This window comes from Rhamphochromis sp. 'chilingali' (assembly GCF_963969265.1).
Source record: "Rhamphochromis sp. 'chilingali' genome assembly, chromosome: 8".
Classification (NCBI taxonomy): Eukaryota; Metazoa; Chordata; class Actinopteri; order Cichliformes; family Cichlidae; genus Rhamphochromis; species Rhamphochromis sp. 'chilingali'.
Window position 1 is genome coordinate 13968163 of NC_137935.1, and position 17103 is coordinate 13985265.

Consider the following 17103-nt stretch of genomic DNA (forward strand, 5'->3'; position numbering starts at 1 on the left):
AGCAGCATGAAATATTGAATAAGAGATCAGCAATGGCGCTGGAGCTGCCTAGGCTCTGCCCACCCCCCCTGCCCTAAAACACATTTGTGGCTGGTCATGGTCCCTCCCTATATTGTACTGTTGGTGCAAGTAAGAGTTCTTATTATATTATATATTCTTATTATATTGTATTGTATATTTTTGAAGTTCATTATGGTGGAAACAATAAACTTCAGTGACCGTCACAAACAAAACAGGAGCTGTGACAGTAAAAAGGGTTTAGGCTTGAATGCATGTGTGGGGGAAATGGCATGTACAATATTTGTATTAAATATTCACAGCACAGAAGAGACTGCCGATGATTTCCCACTTTATTCGTTTTATAGCAGCTCATTTTTGAGAACACAGAGGAATGAATCACCTTGAATGCGCACCACAGTATAAGGCTGCTGTTATGAATACCTGCATTTTGTGCAACACTGAGCAACTTTATTAGTGTAGCACTGACTTCACTTTAGGAGACACGCACTCTTGTGAAAATATTGTATTTCTTTGACAGACAAAGGACTGACGGTCAGCAAATCATGACCTCTAGTGGAGGGGATCTATGGCACAATCTGACAGTGAACCTTGTGAGCCTTGATTGAAAGGTGGCTGCAGGCTGATCTCAGGTTTCCTTCTGCTTACAGTGGCTTCCTGTTTCTGTTGGCATTAAGGGCTTTCTCAGGCTGGTAGGGATAACCAGTTCCTTCAGGTGTAAATCATCTCTTTTCTGTCTATTAACAACATGTGAAACCTTCCCAGTGTAAGAATGCAGTATAGTACAGCACAACAGAAGGGGAATAATTAAGCCTGGGTCATAATTATCAACCACACTAGAAAAAATGCAGAGATTTTGGTCAAAGATCAAAATCATTCCAGATAAATAAAGTGAATAAAATAAAGAATAAAGTTGCATGCATGGATGATTTTCAGACTGACAGGAAACATTTCTGAATTTATACAAGAGAGGACTATTTAACAGTGAAAATTACTGCTATCATTTAATCCGTCCACTGCACGTGAAATAGCTTGATCACGGCAGTCCTTATTGTACAGGTCTGTTTCTTTGTTCACACTCTGTGTCTGGAGGAAATGCTGACAGGGTGGAGGAGAAGTTGTTGTCACTTCCTGGGAGGAGTTTGGTCTGGCGTTTACAGATAAAAACAGACATAAGAGCTGTGGTTTAACTGCACTGCCAAAGAAGGAACAAAGAAGACAGAAGGCTTTCCGAGGTTATCAGTGGTGCTACTTAAACACAGGGTTGAGATTCTTTTACTATAAAATCATAACTGAGCTGATCAATTAATATAGAAATGTATATATAGTTTTTCTAAAAAGTTGATTACAACATCTAAACTAAACTAAACTGGCTGAATTTAAACCGCATATGAATAATCTTATGATATAAAATATTTTATGTTTGTGACTATTTTATGCTCTTTTTTTATACTTTCCTAAATAGTACTTTAAGTGAACTCAGGGCAGGTACTGAAGTATTTTATTAGTATTTTTACTTAAATGAAACTCCGTAACTAAACCATACTACTCCATATTCATTCCGAGGATCTTGTTATTTTATGTTTTATGGATATTAAAATGTAAATACAAGATAAGAACAAATTAAAATAATGTATATTTGTGTGTGTGTGGAGTGTGTATTATCCCTGCAGTAAATAACCACATTAAATTATATTTATATATTTAGTCTGATACAATAAAGAAATATTAATTGTAGCCCAAAATCATGATATCATCACAGCATTTAAGGAGGTCTAGAATTGGACCTTTTTAAAGTTAATTTTAGGATACAAAGGGAAGGGTTGACTTGTTCCTTCACTACAAAATACATTTTTCTCATAAATGTGAGGATTTATTTTAAGAAATTAAGAAACAATTTTTCTTTTCTTTCACCTTTCTTTGAGTTTATGTATTTATTTCAAATTGAAATTTTATGGCGTGGCACAAAAATAATGCCATAAAATTCGAGCTGGATGAGTTTAAATACCTGGAATCAGTCATCCAGAGAAGAAGAGAGTGCAGACAGGGTGGAGTGGGTGTAGATGAGCTTCAGGGGTGATTTGTGATAGAAGGATAGAGAGATAGATGTAGATAATCCATTGTGGGACCGTCTAAAGAGAGAAGCTGAAAGAAGAAGAAGAAAAAGAAGAAGCAGAAGAGGGGATAATAATAATAAGAAGTGTATAAAAACAAAACGCTATTTACTTCAGGCTTTAGTTTGCTGCGGTTTCCAGTGCAGTAGGTGGCGATATGCTCAGCTTTCCCGGCACAGTTTTAATAATAAACGAAGAAGAAGCGACAGGAAATAAACAAAGCCAAACAAGCTGAGAGGAGGGAAGCGCAAGGAGGAGCTCAGATCTGCTGCACAAAGTGATATTAACTGCTGTAAGAAACATTTATGAAAAACTTGTGTATCACTAGAGTTAGAAACAACAGTATGAATTTATACAATCCCGGGTTAAAATGTACAAGCTGTATTAATTTAGGAAAAGTCGGATAAAGAGCACAGACCTGTGACAGGTTTCGCGGGAGCTAATCTGTTAGCCAGATAAACATCATCTGCACAAACACAACTTCTTAAGGATGAAGTAAACTGTTGTTAGGTGTGAACGGCCTCATTAACTGTTATGACCAAAAATATATATTTTAAAAATATATGTTTTGATGTGGTTTTAGTTACTCATTCAGTCAGATAGTGAGAGCTTTGGCGCTAACTTCAGCTAATGACTCTTCAAACATTTACAGACATGTTTCAGTTTCCATGACACCATCAGTCCTCGTTAGCACATGCTAACTAGCAAAACGGCGTCTTTAGTAGTTTAGATGTCGTAGTTTAACGTTTCCTTTTCTCTCTGGGTTAAACATATGTGCCTACTTTCTGTGTGGCTGGTTAGGGTGTGAGGGGCTGAGCTCACAGGACTCAACGACATGATGACAACAAAGAGACTCGGGAACTTTGAGGTGGTCTGTGAGTGGGGTTCGTGCAGTTTCACGGGCCGCTCCATGGAGGAGCTCAGCGACCACATGTGTCTGCATTTGAAGGACTACCTGGGGGACAACGATGCCCTGGAGGAGCTGGGTAAGCGATTTTGCGTGCAGGGGTGGGCGAGGGGTCAGCTTTTGTTGGGCAGCACATTTAGTTTATTAGCATGGGGTTTAATGGTCAGTGTTTGGTCCAAGTGTTGTCCAGTTTAAATATGCCTGTTGAATATTACAAAGAGGTGCTTCTGTTACTGAACTCTCATTGTGGTTGTGTGTAGATCAGTGCAAGGGATTGGATTTTATTGTCATTTAAAATAAATTTTGGCTTACAGTGATTTATATGGACAAGATTACAGAGATAAAAAATATCATTGTGCTGTTTTCTGTTTTGCAGCATTTCTCTTGTTTTTCCTTTCAGCTCATCCTCTCTTATACTTTTGTCCCTCCATCGGCCAGGCTGTGGCACATTTTCTTGTTTTGGGTTCTTTTGTGACCTCTTGGATGAGTCGCTGAGGCGCTCTTAGAGTAATTTTGGTGATTCAGTAATACTGCCTTTGTAGATATTAGATTGTCTTTAGCTAATATTAAAATTAGTTTGATGATCTGAAACAAATATGCAAAAAAAAAAAAGAAAAATCATGAAAGGGGCAAGTTTATGGATTAAACTAATTGTGATTATTAGAATTTTTTGTGATGTCTGTACTATTTTACTGGTAAATGCTTATTTTAATCACTCACCCCTACCAGTCATCTCTGCATCATCTAACCATAACCTGCTTATATTACAAATGCTACGAATGGCAGTGCTGCAGAGTGCACTAAAAAGCCCCCTGCTTCATTTGAGTCACAAGTAAAACTGCTTTTGTAGCTACAGTCAGATTTTGCCGGTACATGGTTTTATTTTTATTTTGTGACAGCAACTGTCTCTACTCAACACCAGACTATACGATGGGATACTTCTCAACCTCATGCTGATCACGGTTAATCTGGTTTTCATGTTATTGGACATGTGGGTGCTTTAAAGTTTTTAAAGTTGCTTTAAACATTCTGTAATGACATTGCAATAATTACTGATTCTCTTTCTTTCTTTCTTTCTTTCTTTCTTTCTTTCTTTCTTTCTTTCTTTTTTTTCGTTAGATGAATATGCTTGTCTCTGGAATGGATGTGAATTTCTCTCCATGGGTAGCCCTGCAGAGCTGGAGGTCCATGCTTATTTCCACAACTACCATGGGAAGCTCAAGTTCATTGGGTCACAGCTGCTCAAGTCCCGTCCAGATCTTCCCAGCTGCAATCAAGGCATGCACAGCAACAATCTGGTCCCTGAAGGATCAGACGGATATGTTTGCCAGTGGGAGCAATGTGATGTACGTATTTTTCATTTAAGTTATCCAGTCTTCACTAAACGATTGATATATTATCATGGGATTTATTTATTTTTTCCTTGTTTTCTTTTTTAAAGTGTACATTTAATAATCCTGAGTGGTTCTATCGACATGTGGACAACCACATAGAAAGTGCTGAACCACAGTCTCTGCCTCAACAACAGCAGGCGCTCTTCTGCCAGTGGGCAGGTACGACCGGGAGTTTTTTAAACGTTCGTGAGACGCTATCTCCTTGGACACCGTGTGACATTTCCCGTTTTGTTCACAGGCTGCGACGCCTTTTTCAAGATCAGATACCGTTTGAGGGAACATATGCGGAGCCATACTCAGGAGCGCCTTGTCGCCTGTCCTACGTGTGGCAGCATGTTCTCCAGCAACACAAAGCTGTTTGACCACCTGCACAGGCAAGCTGAGCCAGTAGGTGAGACGGACGCTTAAGCTCGCATTAAATTTCTGTGATGTTGATGTTTTAATTGCGCCGCCTTATTGCTGATGTTTGTATGTGTACTTATCCTAACAGAGACGCTGGTTTGTGAACACTGTGGGAAAGCTTTTTCCAGCGAGAGGCTTTTGCGGGATCATGTTCGTCAGCATGGTGAGTTTTATTCCTAAATTTTCTTTTGGGATTAAATTGTTTTTATGGCTGTTTGTCTTGAAATATTAGAAATGGAGAGAGCGGTTTATGAGCAGTTTATCGCACATTGCTACAGATTTTCTTTTGTTTCTGTTGTCAAGCTCCCTACTGTGTGGTCTTTAGATTTGTATTCATTGAGCTCTTATTTTGTACTGAGTTATGTCATTTGGTTGGTCAGGTGTACAAAATCTGATCTATTTCAGTTTCTTTGTGATCTGTTAGTTATTAAACGTTAATAGATCCATGGTGGATCTCTGACTCAGTTTGATCATCTGTTACATGCATTGCCCGCCTTTTTTTTCTTTTTACTCTCAGTGAATCAGGTGAAGTGTCCCTTTTGTGACATGACCTGCACCACTTTGGCTGCTCTGAAGATCCACATCAGGTTCCGCCATTGTGATGAGCGTCCGTTCCCGTGCGACTTCTGTGACAAAAGGTAGATCCTCCAACACAGCTCATCAAGTGTTCAGTTAACAGCAAACACACTCTTAACTCCATCGTTTTCTTTAATCTGGCAGCGAAAGCTGGGTTATCAAGTTTCAGCTATTTCAGTAAAATTCTCTTCCATAAATTTTTTTTTATCATTAACGTCTTAAATCGTGTATTTGTGAGGAACCATGTAGCATTTTTCACATCCAAAGTCACAAGGAAGTTTTCATTCCAGCTCACTCATTATTTCCTTCAGTTTGTGTATGTGTAAGTAATCCCTGTGAGGCAAAAACTCATGTGACTTTAAATGCTTGATTTCTCACAGTTTTCTGCTCTTAGCTTGTCAGTATCCTTAACATGGTGCTCTCAGGTACACAGCTCTGTTTGTGAATACAGGATTCGCTAAAAAAGGTCTTTCAGACTGAGGAAGAACAAAGTGGGTGCACCATGGGCCTGGTATATAACAAACAGGGATTATTCTTAACTGTGATTTATGCAAAGCTACTCTAGTATAGAGTCAAAGAACAAAAATGGGAGCTGGAAATGAGCTCAGGATAATATCTGCTCTTTAGATCTTTTTATTATATGTTTTTAGTCAAAATACTCCCTTTAATATCTGCTTCAAATGTAACCAGTCTTTAGTCGTGCCTTAAAAATATTGTATACCCTTTAAGGAATTCTCCTAATAAGACCTTAACCAAACTATTAGGAAAGGTTCGTTAAAATATTGTGTTTAAAGGGGTTTTTAAAGAAAGAGCCACAAAATGTGAAAAAAGAAACCAGTTCCTTGTTTTATTGTCTTTCAATCATTTATGTCTCTGTATGAGATATATTGGTTTGCAGCCTCCTGTGATGTCAGAACAGCCTAATCATCGTCTCCAACTGACCCTCCCCCAAAGGAGAACCAGCAGGATTGACATACAGATGTTTGTAACTGTTTCTGTTTCATTTGGGGTGTTGTTTACTCAAGCACAATAGACATTTTTATGTATGAAGTAACCACAAAGAACAGGAAAATGCAGGCACTTCTGTTCAGTAACACAGACTTTACTGCCTATGCTGACCAGTCCTGCTTATGTGCATATTCATCCCTCAGAACAGCCCATTTCGAGCCAGGAAAAACTCTGCAGTGTGTAATTTTATTTCTTTTATATACTCAGTAGAGCTGTGTGCTGTGACTGTTCCTGGCTGGAGCTCAGTCGCACAGCAGCTCGTTTGCTTTTAAAGCCCCCAGATACGCCCTGTTAGGAGATGAGTTAAAAGCAGGGGTATAAAGGTGGGGAAGAATTAGTGACCTGTGAGGTATTTTTTAGCTGAAACTTGAAAAAGATATTAATAGAACACATGAGGGTAGAAACGGGCCATAATATGGGACTTTTTAAGTAGCAGTGCAATTTTTGACTCATCTGTATTGAAAATGTAAACAACTATAAGTAAGTAAGAAGTAAGAGGCACAAACATGTGACATGTGAGTGAGAATGCTGCTAGAGCCACATCTTTATTACCAAAATCAGTTTTTACCCCTCAGCCTTGAAAGGCTGATGGGGTGCTGTCGTAACCCTGCTGTGCAGGCGGCTTGGACATTCAAATTTGTGAATACAAAAAAGGAGGCGACAGGATTTTTAAATTCATACCATAAGTGATTCTACAAAAAGTCTCAGATGACTTTGAAACTCAGTGACTTGGTCCTCAAGGTTTCTAAAGATCTTGCAAATGCGATAACTCGAAAAAGATGTCACCAAGTATTTGAAATTGACACCAAATCTCCCTCAGGTTGGAATCTCAGTGAGGTCAACTATTCTGAAAATCACTTTGGATTTTTACATTTATACCAGAGGTGCATCTACAGGGAGGCTGAGGGGTAAAAGCTACAGTCGCCAGTAATTTTAACTGTTTCCATCTTTATTTCCCCACAGATTTAAGAACCAGCGCGATCTGCAGAAGCACACAGAGGTTCACAATGAGGGCACCATGTACAGCTGTACAGTGGAGGGCTGTGATTATACTTGTCATACGTTCCAAACAATGAGCCAGCACTTCAAGAGAGTCCATGAGGTTTGTAACACAGTGTCGTCCAACATATTACCTGGTCAGATCATCTCAGCCTGCTGTGACTGTAGATATACTAATGGTTTTTTGTTGATGACCAATAGGTTGGGGGAATGGCTAAATATAAATGCCATATCTGTGATAAGGTGTTCTCTTGGTGTTACACTCTTACACTTCACCTTCGTAAGAAGCATGAGCTGAAGTGGCCCTCTGGACATTCCCGCTTTAGGTGAGTCACCTGTGGTAATAGTCATCCTCTCTGCTTTACAGTCCTCTGGGTGCGACGAATATAATTTAAGTAGAGCTGAAAAAAAGTAAAAACTCAAATGGATTCCTCTCCTCTCCTGTCATACAGGTACAGGAAGGATGTCGATGGTTTCCTGAAGTTAAATATGGTGCGCTTTGAGACTGTTGAAGTGACAAAGGAGATCATGAAGAACATGGCCAAGAAGCCTCAGAGCCTTCAGAAAAGTCTGAGTGGCAGCAGTCAGGACGAGAGCGCTGTTGTCACGCTGGAGAGCGGCCGAAGCTCTCCCACAGGATCCTCCTCGCCCTCCTCCAGCTCCTCCTACTCCTCAGAGTTCTCAGGAGGTGAGGACATGTCATCTCAAGCCAGCCCCAGAGGCAGCGACTCTCCTGTCTACTGTGTGATGAGCACCATTCCTCACATTGAGGACGAGTCTGCAGGACTGATGCAGGAGGACTGTGATGGTTTTGGGGCTTCCGGAGCAGTCCAGGCTCTGACGGAGGTTGCGAGGGGCCTCGGCATGGATGTGGTTTAAGTGTTCACTGTGCACTGGGTCAGATGACCCACACCCAGTGTAGGCTTTATGCAATTAATAAAAATTTCTGTTAAAGTTTTTATGAATGGGGGAAGAGTTAAAAGCACTAGAAAGCTTGTTCCATGAAATGTTCTCCAGGCACTGAATTCCGAAGACTTTATTTTTTGTTGTGACCTTTGTTGAATTTTATTGTTACACAGTTAAATACATTTTTGAAACAAGAAAAGATCGTGCCATGTTTTTGTGTCTCTTTGTGGTTTTAGGGATGCTAATGAGGGTTAATCCACATCTATTCATACATCCTCACTTTTAGCATTTAGCTCAAAGCTTATGTGCAAAATACAGTCTTACAGACAGAATCTCCATAAACTCCATAAATCGGCAGTTTTTCATTTTCCAGGTTTTTTTTTAGAGGCCAACCTGAGCCCAACTTAAAAAAAGTAAGCACATGAACATGAATCTGCTTACACTTTAAGGTGTAAATAATCAGTGCTGCTCACTGTGGAGTACCACAGAAACCTAAATGACCAGTGAACACAAGACAGGCGCTGTAAATATATATTTTTAAATACCTCATAGTACCCATCATGTCCTAATGATCTCTGTTACCAGCTCCCAGCTTGAGTTAGGGAACCCAGTCTGCTTTTAAGATTGGATTAAACTTAGCTTTTAGGTTAAGCTTACATTCAGAGCTGGATCAACCCTTCGGCTATGAAGCAAATGGCTCAGACTGCTGGGAGACCTTCCTTGAAAACATTCAACATGCATTTATAAGCCATTGTTTTATGTCTTTAAGAGTTTGAAATGTTGCTGTTTTTTCCATTATCCTTAATTTTTCCTTCACTTCACCCAGTTCCAGGACATGCTTGCCCTCGATGAACCTGGTTCTGTCAGAGGTGCTTTCTCCCACTCTGGCTGATTACTCAGAGATTCCTAGTGCCTTGAGGTGACTGTTTTTATTTGGCTCGGTATAAATAAAACTGAAGTGAGAGATGAAATTTGAGAATGTGAGCTCTCCCTTTCTGAGCCTACTCTGGAGACTCAGGGTCCCAATACTGCATCAGAGCCAGTATGAGGCCGCTGGCGTCTGCAGCGGTGTTGACACTTCTCTCGACAGAAGTGTCTCCCTCACTCGAAGGAAATAAAGAGGTGACGTGATACCTCTTGCTACAAGAGGTTTCCTGATTGCCTTGCAGGTATTCAGTGAGTAGTCTTTAAGGGTGTGTTTCCTAAAATGGAAACTGTGTGTGTCCCTCATTGTCTCCCATGAAGAAGTCTGGCAGGGATGCGTCTTGGTGTCTGGATAAGACGCGTTAAATCTAATGCTGTTAGGATACAGGAAAGAGCAATCACTCATGTTAGTGTGTTGCACTTGCATGTTGTGTGCTGGTGGATGTGTATAAGTTGTGATGAATGGAGATGGATAATACTGCAAAGTCTGAGAAGAACCAAACGGACTGTTGGACATTTCGTGCCTCATTCTCTTTGCTTTGTTGATGCCTTCACACTCAAACTGCCTCTTCCTGTCGAGCGATCCGCTGTGTCTGCCATCAAGGTCAGAAGTGACTATTAATTCCCTGAACTTCTCTTTATGAGGTAAATTCTTTGTTGGGCTAGATTGGTGGATCTGGTGTTTCTCTTTCTTATCAGGTGTTGAGTGCTGGTCCTGCTTCTCACAGTCAAGTTTCTCCCTGTACCCACGGCTGTGGGTAGACACTGGTGGAGGCGTTTGAAGGTCAGAGACAGAACAGTCACAGCTTGTAGTTTCACTCTTACTTCCTCCTGAAGAGAATTCAGATGAAGAGTCTAAGTCCAAGAAAAGGATCAGTGCTACATTTCTACTTAATCATTGCTGGCGTGAAACTCACCTGAACATGGGTGTGCACACGGCTGGTGTAGTTCCTTTTGTTGCACAGAGGCAGAGGGACTGCTAGCAGGACACTCAGGTGTCAGCTCCTGTTGACTGCTGTGCATTTGTTGCAATTTCTGGTAAATTAAATATTACATGTTGGTTATCAGACAAATCAGCTGTGCAATTCAAGATCAGTATGATCCATTAATATTATCCCTCTGCGAACTTTTCACAATACTGTGAGCAATACAATTCACAATAACAGCATTATTGTGACATACCTCTGAGCTGAAAAACAATAAAGCTCAGGTAGTTTATCTCTTAGGAAATGAATTACACTCAAAATAAGAGTATGAGGAGGTGCTGAAGAGCATCTCTGAATACACAACAAATCCAATCGTAAAGTAGATGGGCGACAGCAGAGCGACTGGCAGAAGACCGCAGGGTGCCACTTCTGTCAGCTGAGAGCAGGAACCAGAGCCTACAGTCTGCATGGGATCACCAATGCTTCCACACGTAACTCCCAAAACACGTAGAGACGTTCAAAACTACCACAAATCCCAATAAAAAAATAACAATTAAATTTATTTAGCGCTCACCTTGAGTTGTTTGTGGTGGTAAATTTTCCACGCAATACACACGTGCAGTGCGCCCCATCTCCCTCGTATCTGGAAAAGAAATCATTCATTTTAATGAAAACAATTTCATCAATTTAAAAGGAAAGCGAAGTAACATTTTATATATTTTAGTTACTGAGATTCTTGAGTTTTTTACTCACTGTTGAGTTAGAGGATCTAGTTGTTGCTCTGTGCGAGGCTGTGATGGGTGCAAAGAAAGTCCTCATTGTTTGTCCGGGCAGGTTTGTGTTAAACTGTAGCAAGATGTAAAAGATGGATATCAGTGAGGAGTAGGTAAAAGCAGGCGAGGGGCCTGGAATAACTTCCAAGTCTGAGCAGCTTCACATGAGGATAGTTAAAGTAATCACATCTCACATTTCTGTCCTGAGGTCCCATCAATGCTGGATTTGGCAGGATGCTCGAGGACTGCTGCAGGACGGGAGTGAAGGCATGCCGGGGGATGTTCTGATGCATGTGGAGAAGTTGACGGAGCAGGCTGTGGTCGCAGGAAGCAGACTGATGAGACAGAAACAATTGACAGTTTTAGTTTCTGAGCTAAGATGGCAGATCGCATGCAGTAGAGCAGGAGATTTTAAAGTCTCACACTATAGGGTAAGTTAGTTAACCACAACATAAGCCTTGTTTTCTTGCCCTAAATCTGTTTACATGTTGGTAAATTGGCTTCATTTAGAGTATCAGAAAATCCCATTTAAATCGTTTCACCGTCTCTTATATTGAAACTGCAGAGAACTTTCAAACAGGATGATTTTCCTGGGAAGTTTTGGATACTGCGGAGCTCCCTGATCTCCAGTTCATTGTGGTTTTTGATTTAAGGTCACCAACCATTAAGAATGTTTTCTAAAACATATTGTACAGTATTGAGTAAACCTTTTAGGCAATTTGCTTTTCAAATCACATGCAAATGACTGTATCTTGTTAGCTTGCATCACAGATGGTAATCCAATTGAGGCAGTTTGTGTGCCAATCCATTTAATTCATTTAAAATTCATCCGTTTCAAGGACACATGATTAGTAATGCTGTTAGCGAATGGGAGGCAAAGTGATGAATATAATATTAGAGAAAATTAATCTCTAGTGATTTATTGTAAATGTGGGACACATAGGAAAGAAGCAGAAAATAACCTGATCATAAGACAGTCCTCACCTATTTCATTCATATCAACAGGTAATTAACCTGTACACAGTATTAACGCAGTGGCAGACAACTGTATTGGTCTCTGTGCTTGCAGTGCACAGTGGGCTCTGTAGTTTTGCTCACTGGGACTACAAACATTTAAAAACTATAAAAAAAAGTCGGGTGTACTCCTTTCCGACAACCTGTCTTCGCTGCAGCAATCCAATAGCCTGATCCCTCCTTTCTCATAAAGACAAGATTAGCGAGAGGCTACACCTCCTATGTTCTCTAAATTTCGTGCATGTCAGCGTGCCACAGAAATCCTTTAATCTCATAAAGGAGCTGTTTGTTAGGCGAACAGCAAACAGAGTGAATAAGGCTTTGGAAACATCTTGCTGTGTCATCGGAGGGCACAGATAGCACCGGGGCTCGCCTCTGACATGACATGTGCTCTTTTTTTTCATGCTCAGAAAAAAAAAAGGTTATTAATTTGCATCCTTTATTTTTTAACATGTCATTAGTAAAACAAACTGGCACAAACGACAGCTGAACAGTTATAAGGTCGTTTCTGAGAAATGTTTTATTCACCTCATCTAATGTTAATATTTCATCGTTTTATATGATCATCAACTAAACTTCTAAGAAACATTTTACTGTTTTCAGGCAGTTTATTGGTCAAAAAGCAGAACAAAAATGGAAAAACAGCTATCACTTGCAGTCCCAGAGCAACTGTAACACAAGTTAATTTGATTTAATCACCTGAATCATCACATAATTAACATAACATGGGGAAAATAGATGTAATTTTATGTTTGAGAAGTATATTTACATATACTTCTCAAAATATTTAAATTGTCCCCGTCTTACAGCAGGGGTCCCTCTCACAATTTAATATTTGACATTTTCCCTTCCAAAGTCATGTATGTTTTATACATTTATGAGTCTTACCTGTGAGCACCAAGTCCTTTTAAATTTCAGCTAAATGGTGGGGGAAAAAATCCAGATCAATTCAGCCGAGCATTCAGGAGCGTGAACCCTGTTTGTTGTCTCTCTGCAGGTCCTAACTTCATGTCAGCAGGAACCACTTGTTGCTGTGAACCGGTGTCAGCTGTCTGCTGGCCCTGGTCAATTAGTCAGTGTTACTTACCAACACCGGGAAAGACCATTAACTACTCCTAATGGCTTAAACTAATCCCATCAGCCATATAAATCTTTGTGATTGAGTTTAGGGAAAGACAGCTTGTGTGGCAGCAGAAGGGATTTCACAAAGAGAGACAATGGAAATCTGGCGTGCAAATAATTGCAGCACCTCCAGCCATTTCTATTGTTAAAAGAATCCCGTCCAGCACCGTGCAGGACAGCGCAACGTGTAAATATTCAGCAGGTCGATGTGGTTTCAACACTAATAAAACATGTTTTGTTAGTGAGCAAAACTAAACTTTATTATGAAATTTAAATACTGCAAGCTATTATCGATCATTTTTAACTTGTCTGATGAACCCATAACACTGCGAGGTGTCCATTCATCTGTTTGTCTGTCCTGTCACAAGTCACAAAGAATCACTGCTCCTCCTTGAGCAAGGTGTCAAACATCAGGTCTGGGGGCCAGAATTGTCCCGGCATAGGCTTTGGCTTCGGAACATATGAAAGGGTGAAAGAGGCCATAAATCTTTGCACTTTTAAGTGTAATTTTTTTAGTCTTACAGCTTTTTCTGCTGTTAAAGACCTCCCCCGCAGCCATCCATGCTACACCACAGGAGTTTCATAATGGATACATTTTTCGTCTACTACAGAAAGTTTAGTTACTAATAAAAGTGAGCTATCAGAACTTTTTTCTTAATGTTACACATTTACATGCACAAAATTAAACAGGTGGACCTTCACTTGTCCGACCCATTTTACATCAAAGCGGGCTGCATGTGCCCCCCGATTATGTTTCCGTACCCAAGTTGTGCTCAAGGTCAAGGCCACTTTTCTATTTTCACAGCATGAGCTTCATGCATGCTGCTCACATACCATCTTTAACATGAGATTCTCCAGACTGATAAATTTTACATGCACAGCATAGCAGAGAAAGAAGTTGCTTTGCCACATGTGCTGTATGCCACACGCTTCCTTTTAGATGGCAATGATCATGACGTACAGGAGTGGCCCTGTTGGTTGACTCCCACATTAGGAGGAAGTGGTTGGTGACTTCCTATCACCAATGAGCTGATATCAGCAAGCAGGTCAGCCCTATGCATGATGATGCTGTGTTCATGTATTTTCATGCTCTTTGTTTTTGTTTGGTTTTTTTTACAGGTATTATGTTGTCAAAATACTCCTGAACTCAAAGATTTTCATTAATAACTTAAAAAGAGACATCTGAATCCAAACAGTAAATAATAAAGTAAGTAATACAGTTACACAATTATTAATTACTTTGGTCACTTTTTACTTAAAATGTAACATAAAAACAAAAAACAAAACGTAACATACCCAACACCTGGGACAGTAGTGCGTCCTAGTACGCACTATGTGGTCACATCTTTTTGAAACTAAGCACTTATCAACACAAGCTGGAATCATCCAGAAAATGGTGTTACTCTGTAAAAACCTATCAGTTGCCCCACTTTGACACAGAGTTTCAGCCAGAAAGAAGCATGCGGTCACATGATGTTACTGTGAGGCTCAACATGGAAGCAGCGTCAGCGCTAATATGACACCATCATCCGCATAAGAAAATCTACTGGCTGGCTCCGAACATATCTACTCCCAGTATAGCGCCAGTGTTCGTCTTTCCACATGAAATGGGGTTAAATACTCGGATTCTTTGAATTCTGTCATCTGGCTCAAGCTTCATGTCCCAAATGGCCCCAGACAAATTGTGCTACCCTTCAATTGGATCCCATTAAGCAGAACATAAGACGATGATTGGATGAGGCTTTGGGATGACATGTTCTCCTCGATTAGCTAATTCCATTCTCACTAACCATCCAAATCCAGTTAGTGTGGGCAGGGTTAAAGCTGCTCCTGCACTGAACATTATTCACTCAGCGAGCGATCTATTGCCCTTTTTAACCTCAAGCGCCAAGACTAATTAGACAACTTAAAGCCGCTTCTTCAGAATGGAGCCACAAAGACTACTTTAGCTATTAAAAACCTTTCACTGATTAAAACAGATTTGAAGATTTCTTTAGAATAAGAATCCTTTTCTGTATATTTTTATTTGTATTTACACAAAATTCCCTTCACAGCTCTGCCCAGTGTGAGTCTGGGCACCAATCAGGTGGTTGATTAAACAAACCTGTGTTAGTTTGCAGAGCCTGTGAAATGGTGGTTTGAAATCTAAATCGCCAAATGAGCTTCCCCCATAGTTATTTATTTAACACAAACTAAGCCAAAATGAGAAAAGAAAGTCCTGCTTCCACAGGAATCGTGAGGGTAAGTAGCAGCTGGGTGCTGCCTATTGAATGCACTTGGTTAACCGATCCTCAGCAGGTCTGGGCACCTCTATCAAAGCAGATGTTTCGTCTGTTTCTGGTCTGGAGCTTTCAGGTGTGTGTTAACACAATGCTGGAGTTTTCCCAGGAGTGGATGCCCCAGCAAATCCATGTGTCCGACTGATAAAGGCTTGCTCCAACAAGAAAATGTCTGGAAAAAGAAAAGAATCAAGGTGCTGCAACGGCTGAGTCAAAGTCCAGACCTCAGCCTGGTTGAAATGCTGTGGTGGGACCTTAAAGAGACCTGTGCATAAACCAGTACACATAAATATCAGTGAACTGAAGCATTGCTGTAAAGAAGAGTGGGCCAAAGTTCCTGGGCCAACCATGTGAGAGACTGTTAAAGTAATACAGAAAATGATTACTTCAAGCTATTGCTGCTGAATCCTGAGTGTACTTTTGACACTGCTTCTGCATTTAGGTTTCATTTTTAGTTTCATCTGTTTGTTCAATCTGTCTGGTACATAAAACCGTATTCACTTTTTTCATTACTGTATAGCCATTTCTGTCATCTAGTGCATTATTATTATAATTAGCTTGATTAAAATCTACAATATGAGAAGCTAACTTTACATGAAACATGCAAACTCACGAGCTCCTAAAAATAACAACTTGCAAAAAAGGCCACAAGGCTGAAAAGTGTGACACTGGAGTTGCATCATTTTGGTTCAACAGCCCAGATGAGTATACCAGGAAAGTGAAATGCAGGCTGAAGGTACTCAGTATGTTATTTATTGTTTTTAGGAAGTAAAATGTGGCATTCTTTGTCCTCCACAGCTGTACAGGAACACTGGAAGTTGTTAAAGGGATCTCAGTCACGGCGACGTTTTGCAAGCAGTTCCCTGTCAAACAAACAAACGTCACAGTATTATTATCATATATATATATATATATATATATATATATATATATATATATATATATATATATCTCAATTCTGTAACTGTAACTTCGGTCGTTGCTGTGCTTTTTTTTTTTTTTGGAAGTCGAATTTCCCAGAGGAACCCACCCGAGGGATTAATAAAGTTCTATCTTATCTTATCTTCTATAAAATCCTTTGAGACTGGTTTCAAAATGGAACAGATTTCCTCATTTAAAATCACCGTTTGGATCCTAAAGGTCATCTTTATAATGAAATTTAACATTTTAAAGAGAAACTCAACTGATCAAGCAAAATCCTACATTTAAAAATGATGTTCTTCCTTTTCAGACCTTTTTGTTGCGTCTTTAGCTTCACTCAAAAAAGACATGAGTACTTAGGTCAGGTATTGAGGTTTGGAGGATTAATTCAGTTATTAGACAAAGGATGTTGAAGATGGATCTGCCAGGCAGGGGGGGGGAAGAGGAGGACCACAGAGGAAATTCATGGATGCAGTGAAGGAGGAGGGTTGGCATTACAGAGCAGGCTGTTAGGAATAAGGTGAGAGAAGTTCCACTGAGGCGACTCCTAAAATGGTCACATGAAAGAAGAGGAAAAGAAATGCTCACATATATGCTTGTTTGATGATCAGAGATTTGACTGAAGGTTTGTGTGGGCAGCACAAGAATTAGTGTTTAGATACATTACATTTTGTCTCCACCAGAGGGCGCCAATAACCATATTATTCAACATGCTTTTTCTAATGGTCAGATTTTAGGAGCTCTCATAAAAAGCCATTTGAAATACTATTACAAATGGCTTTGTAATACTATTGAGTACTATTATTGCTAAAATACATAT

At 40.0% G+C, this 17103-nt stretch overlaps 1 protein-coding gene across 1 annotated transcript; it reads left to right on the forward strand.

The window, feature by feature from the left end:
- Nucleotides 1-2314: 2314 nt before the first annotated feature.
- LOC308400580 (histone H4 transcription factor) lies at nt 2315-8542 on the forward strand. The gene is made up of 10 exons (XM_080888365.1): nt 2315-2424; nt 2934-3118; nt 4159-4385; nt 4481-4592; nt 4672-4824; nt 4924-4998; nt 5353-5473; nt 7383-7521; nt 7620-7744; nt 7871-8542. Exons 2-10 carry the CDS (start codon nt 2968-2970, stop codon nt 8295-8297), a joined length of 1530 nt encoding a protein of 509 aa, XP_080744491.1. The 5' UTR covers nt 2315-2424; nt 2934-2967; the 3' UTR covers nt 8298-8542.
- Nucleotides 8543-17103: the final 8561 nt, after the last annotated feature.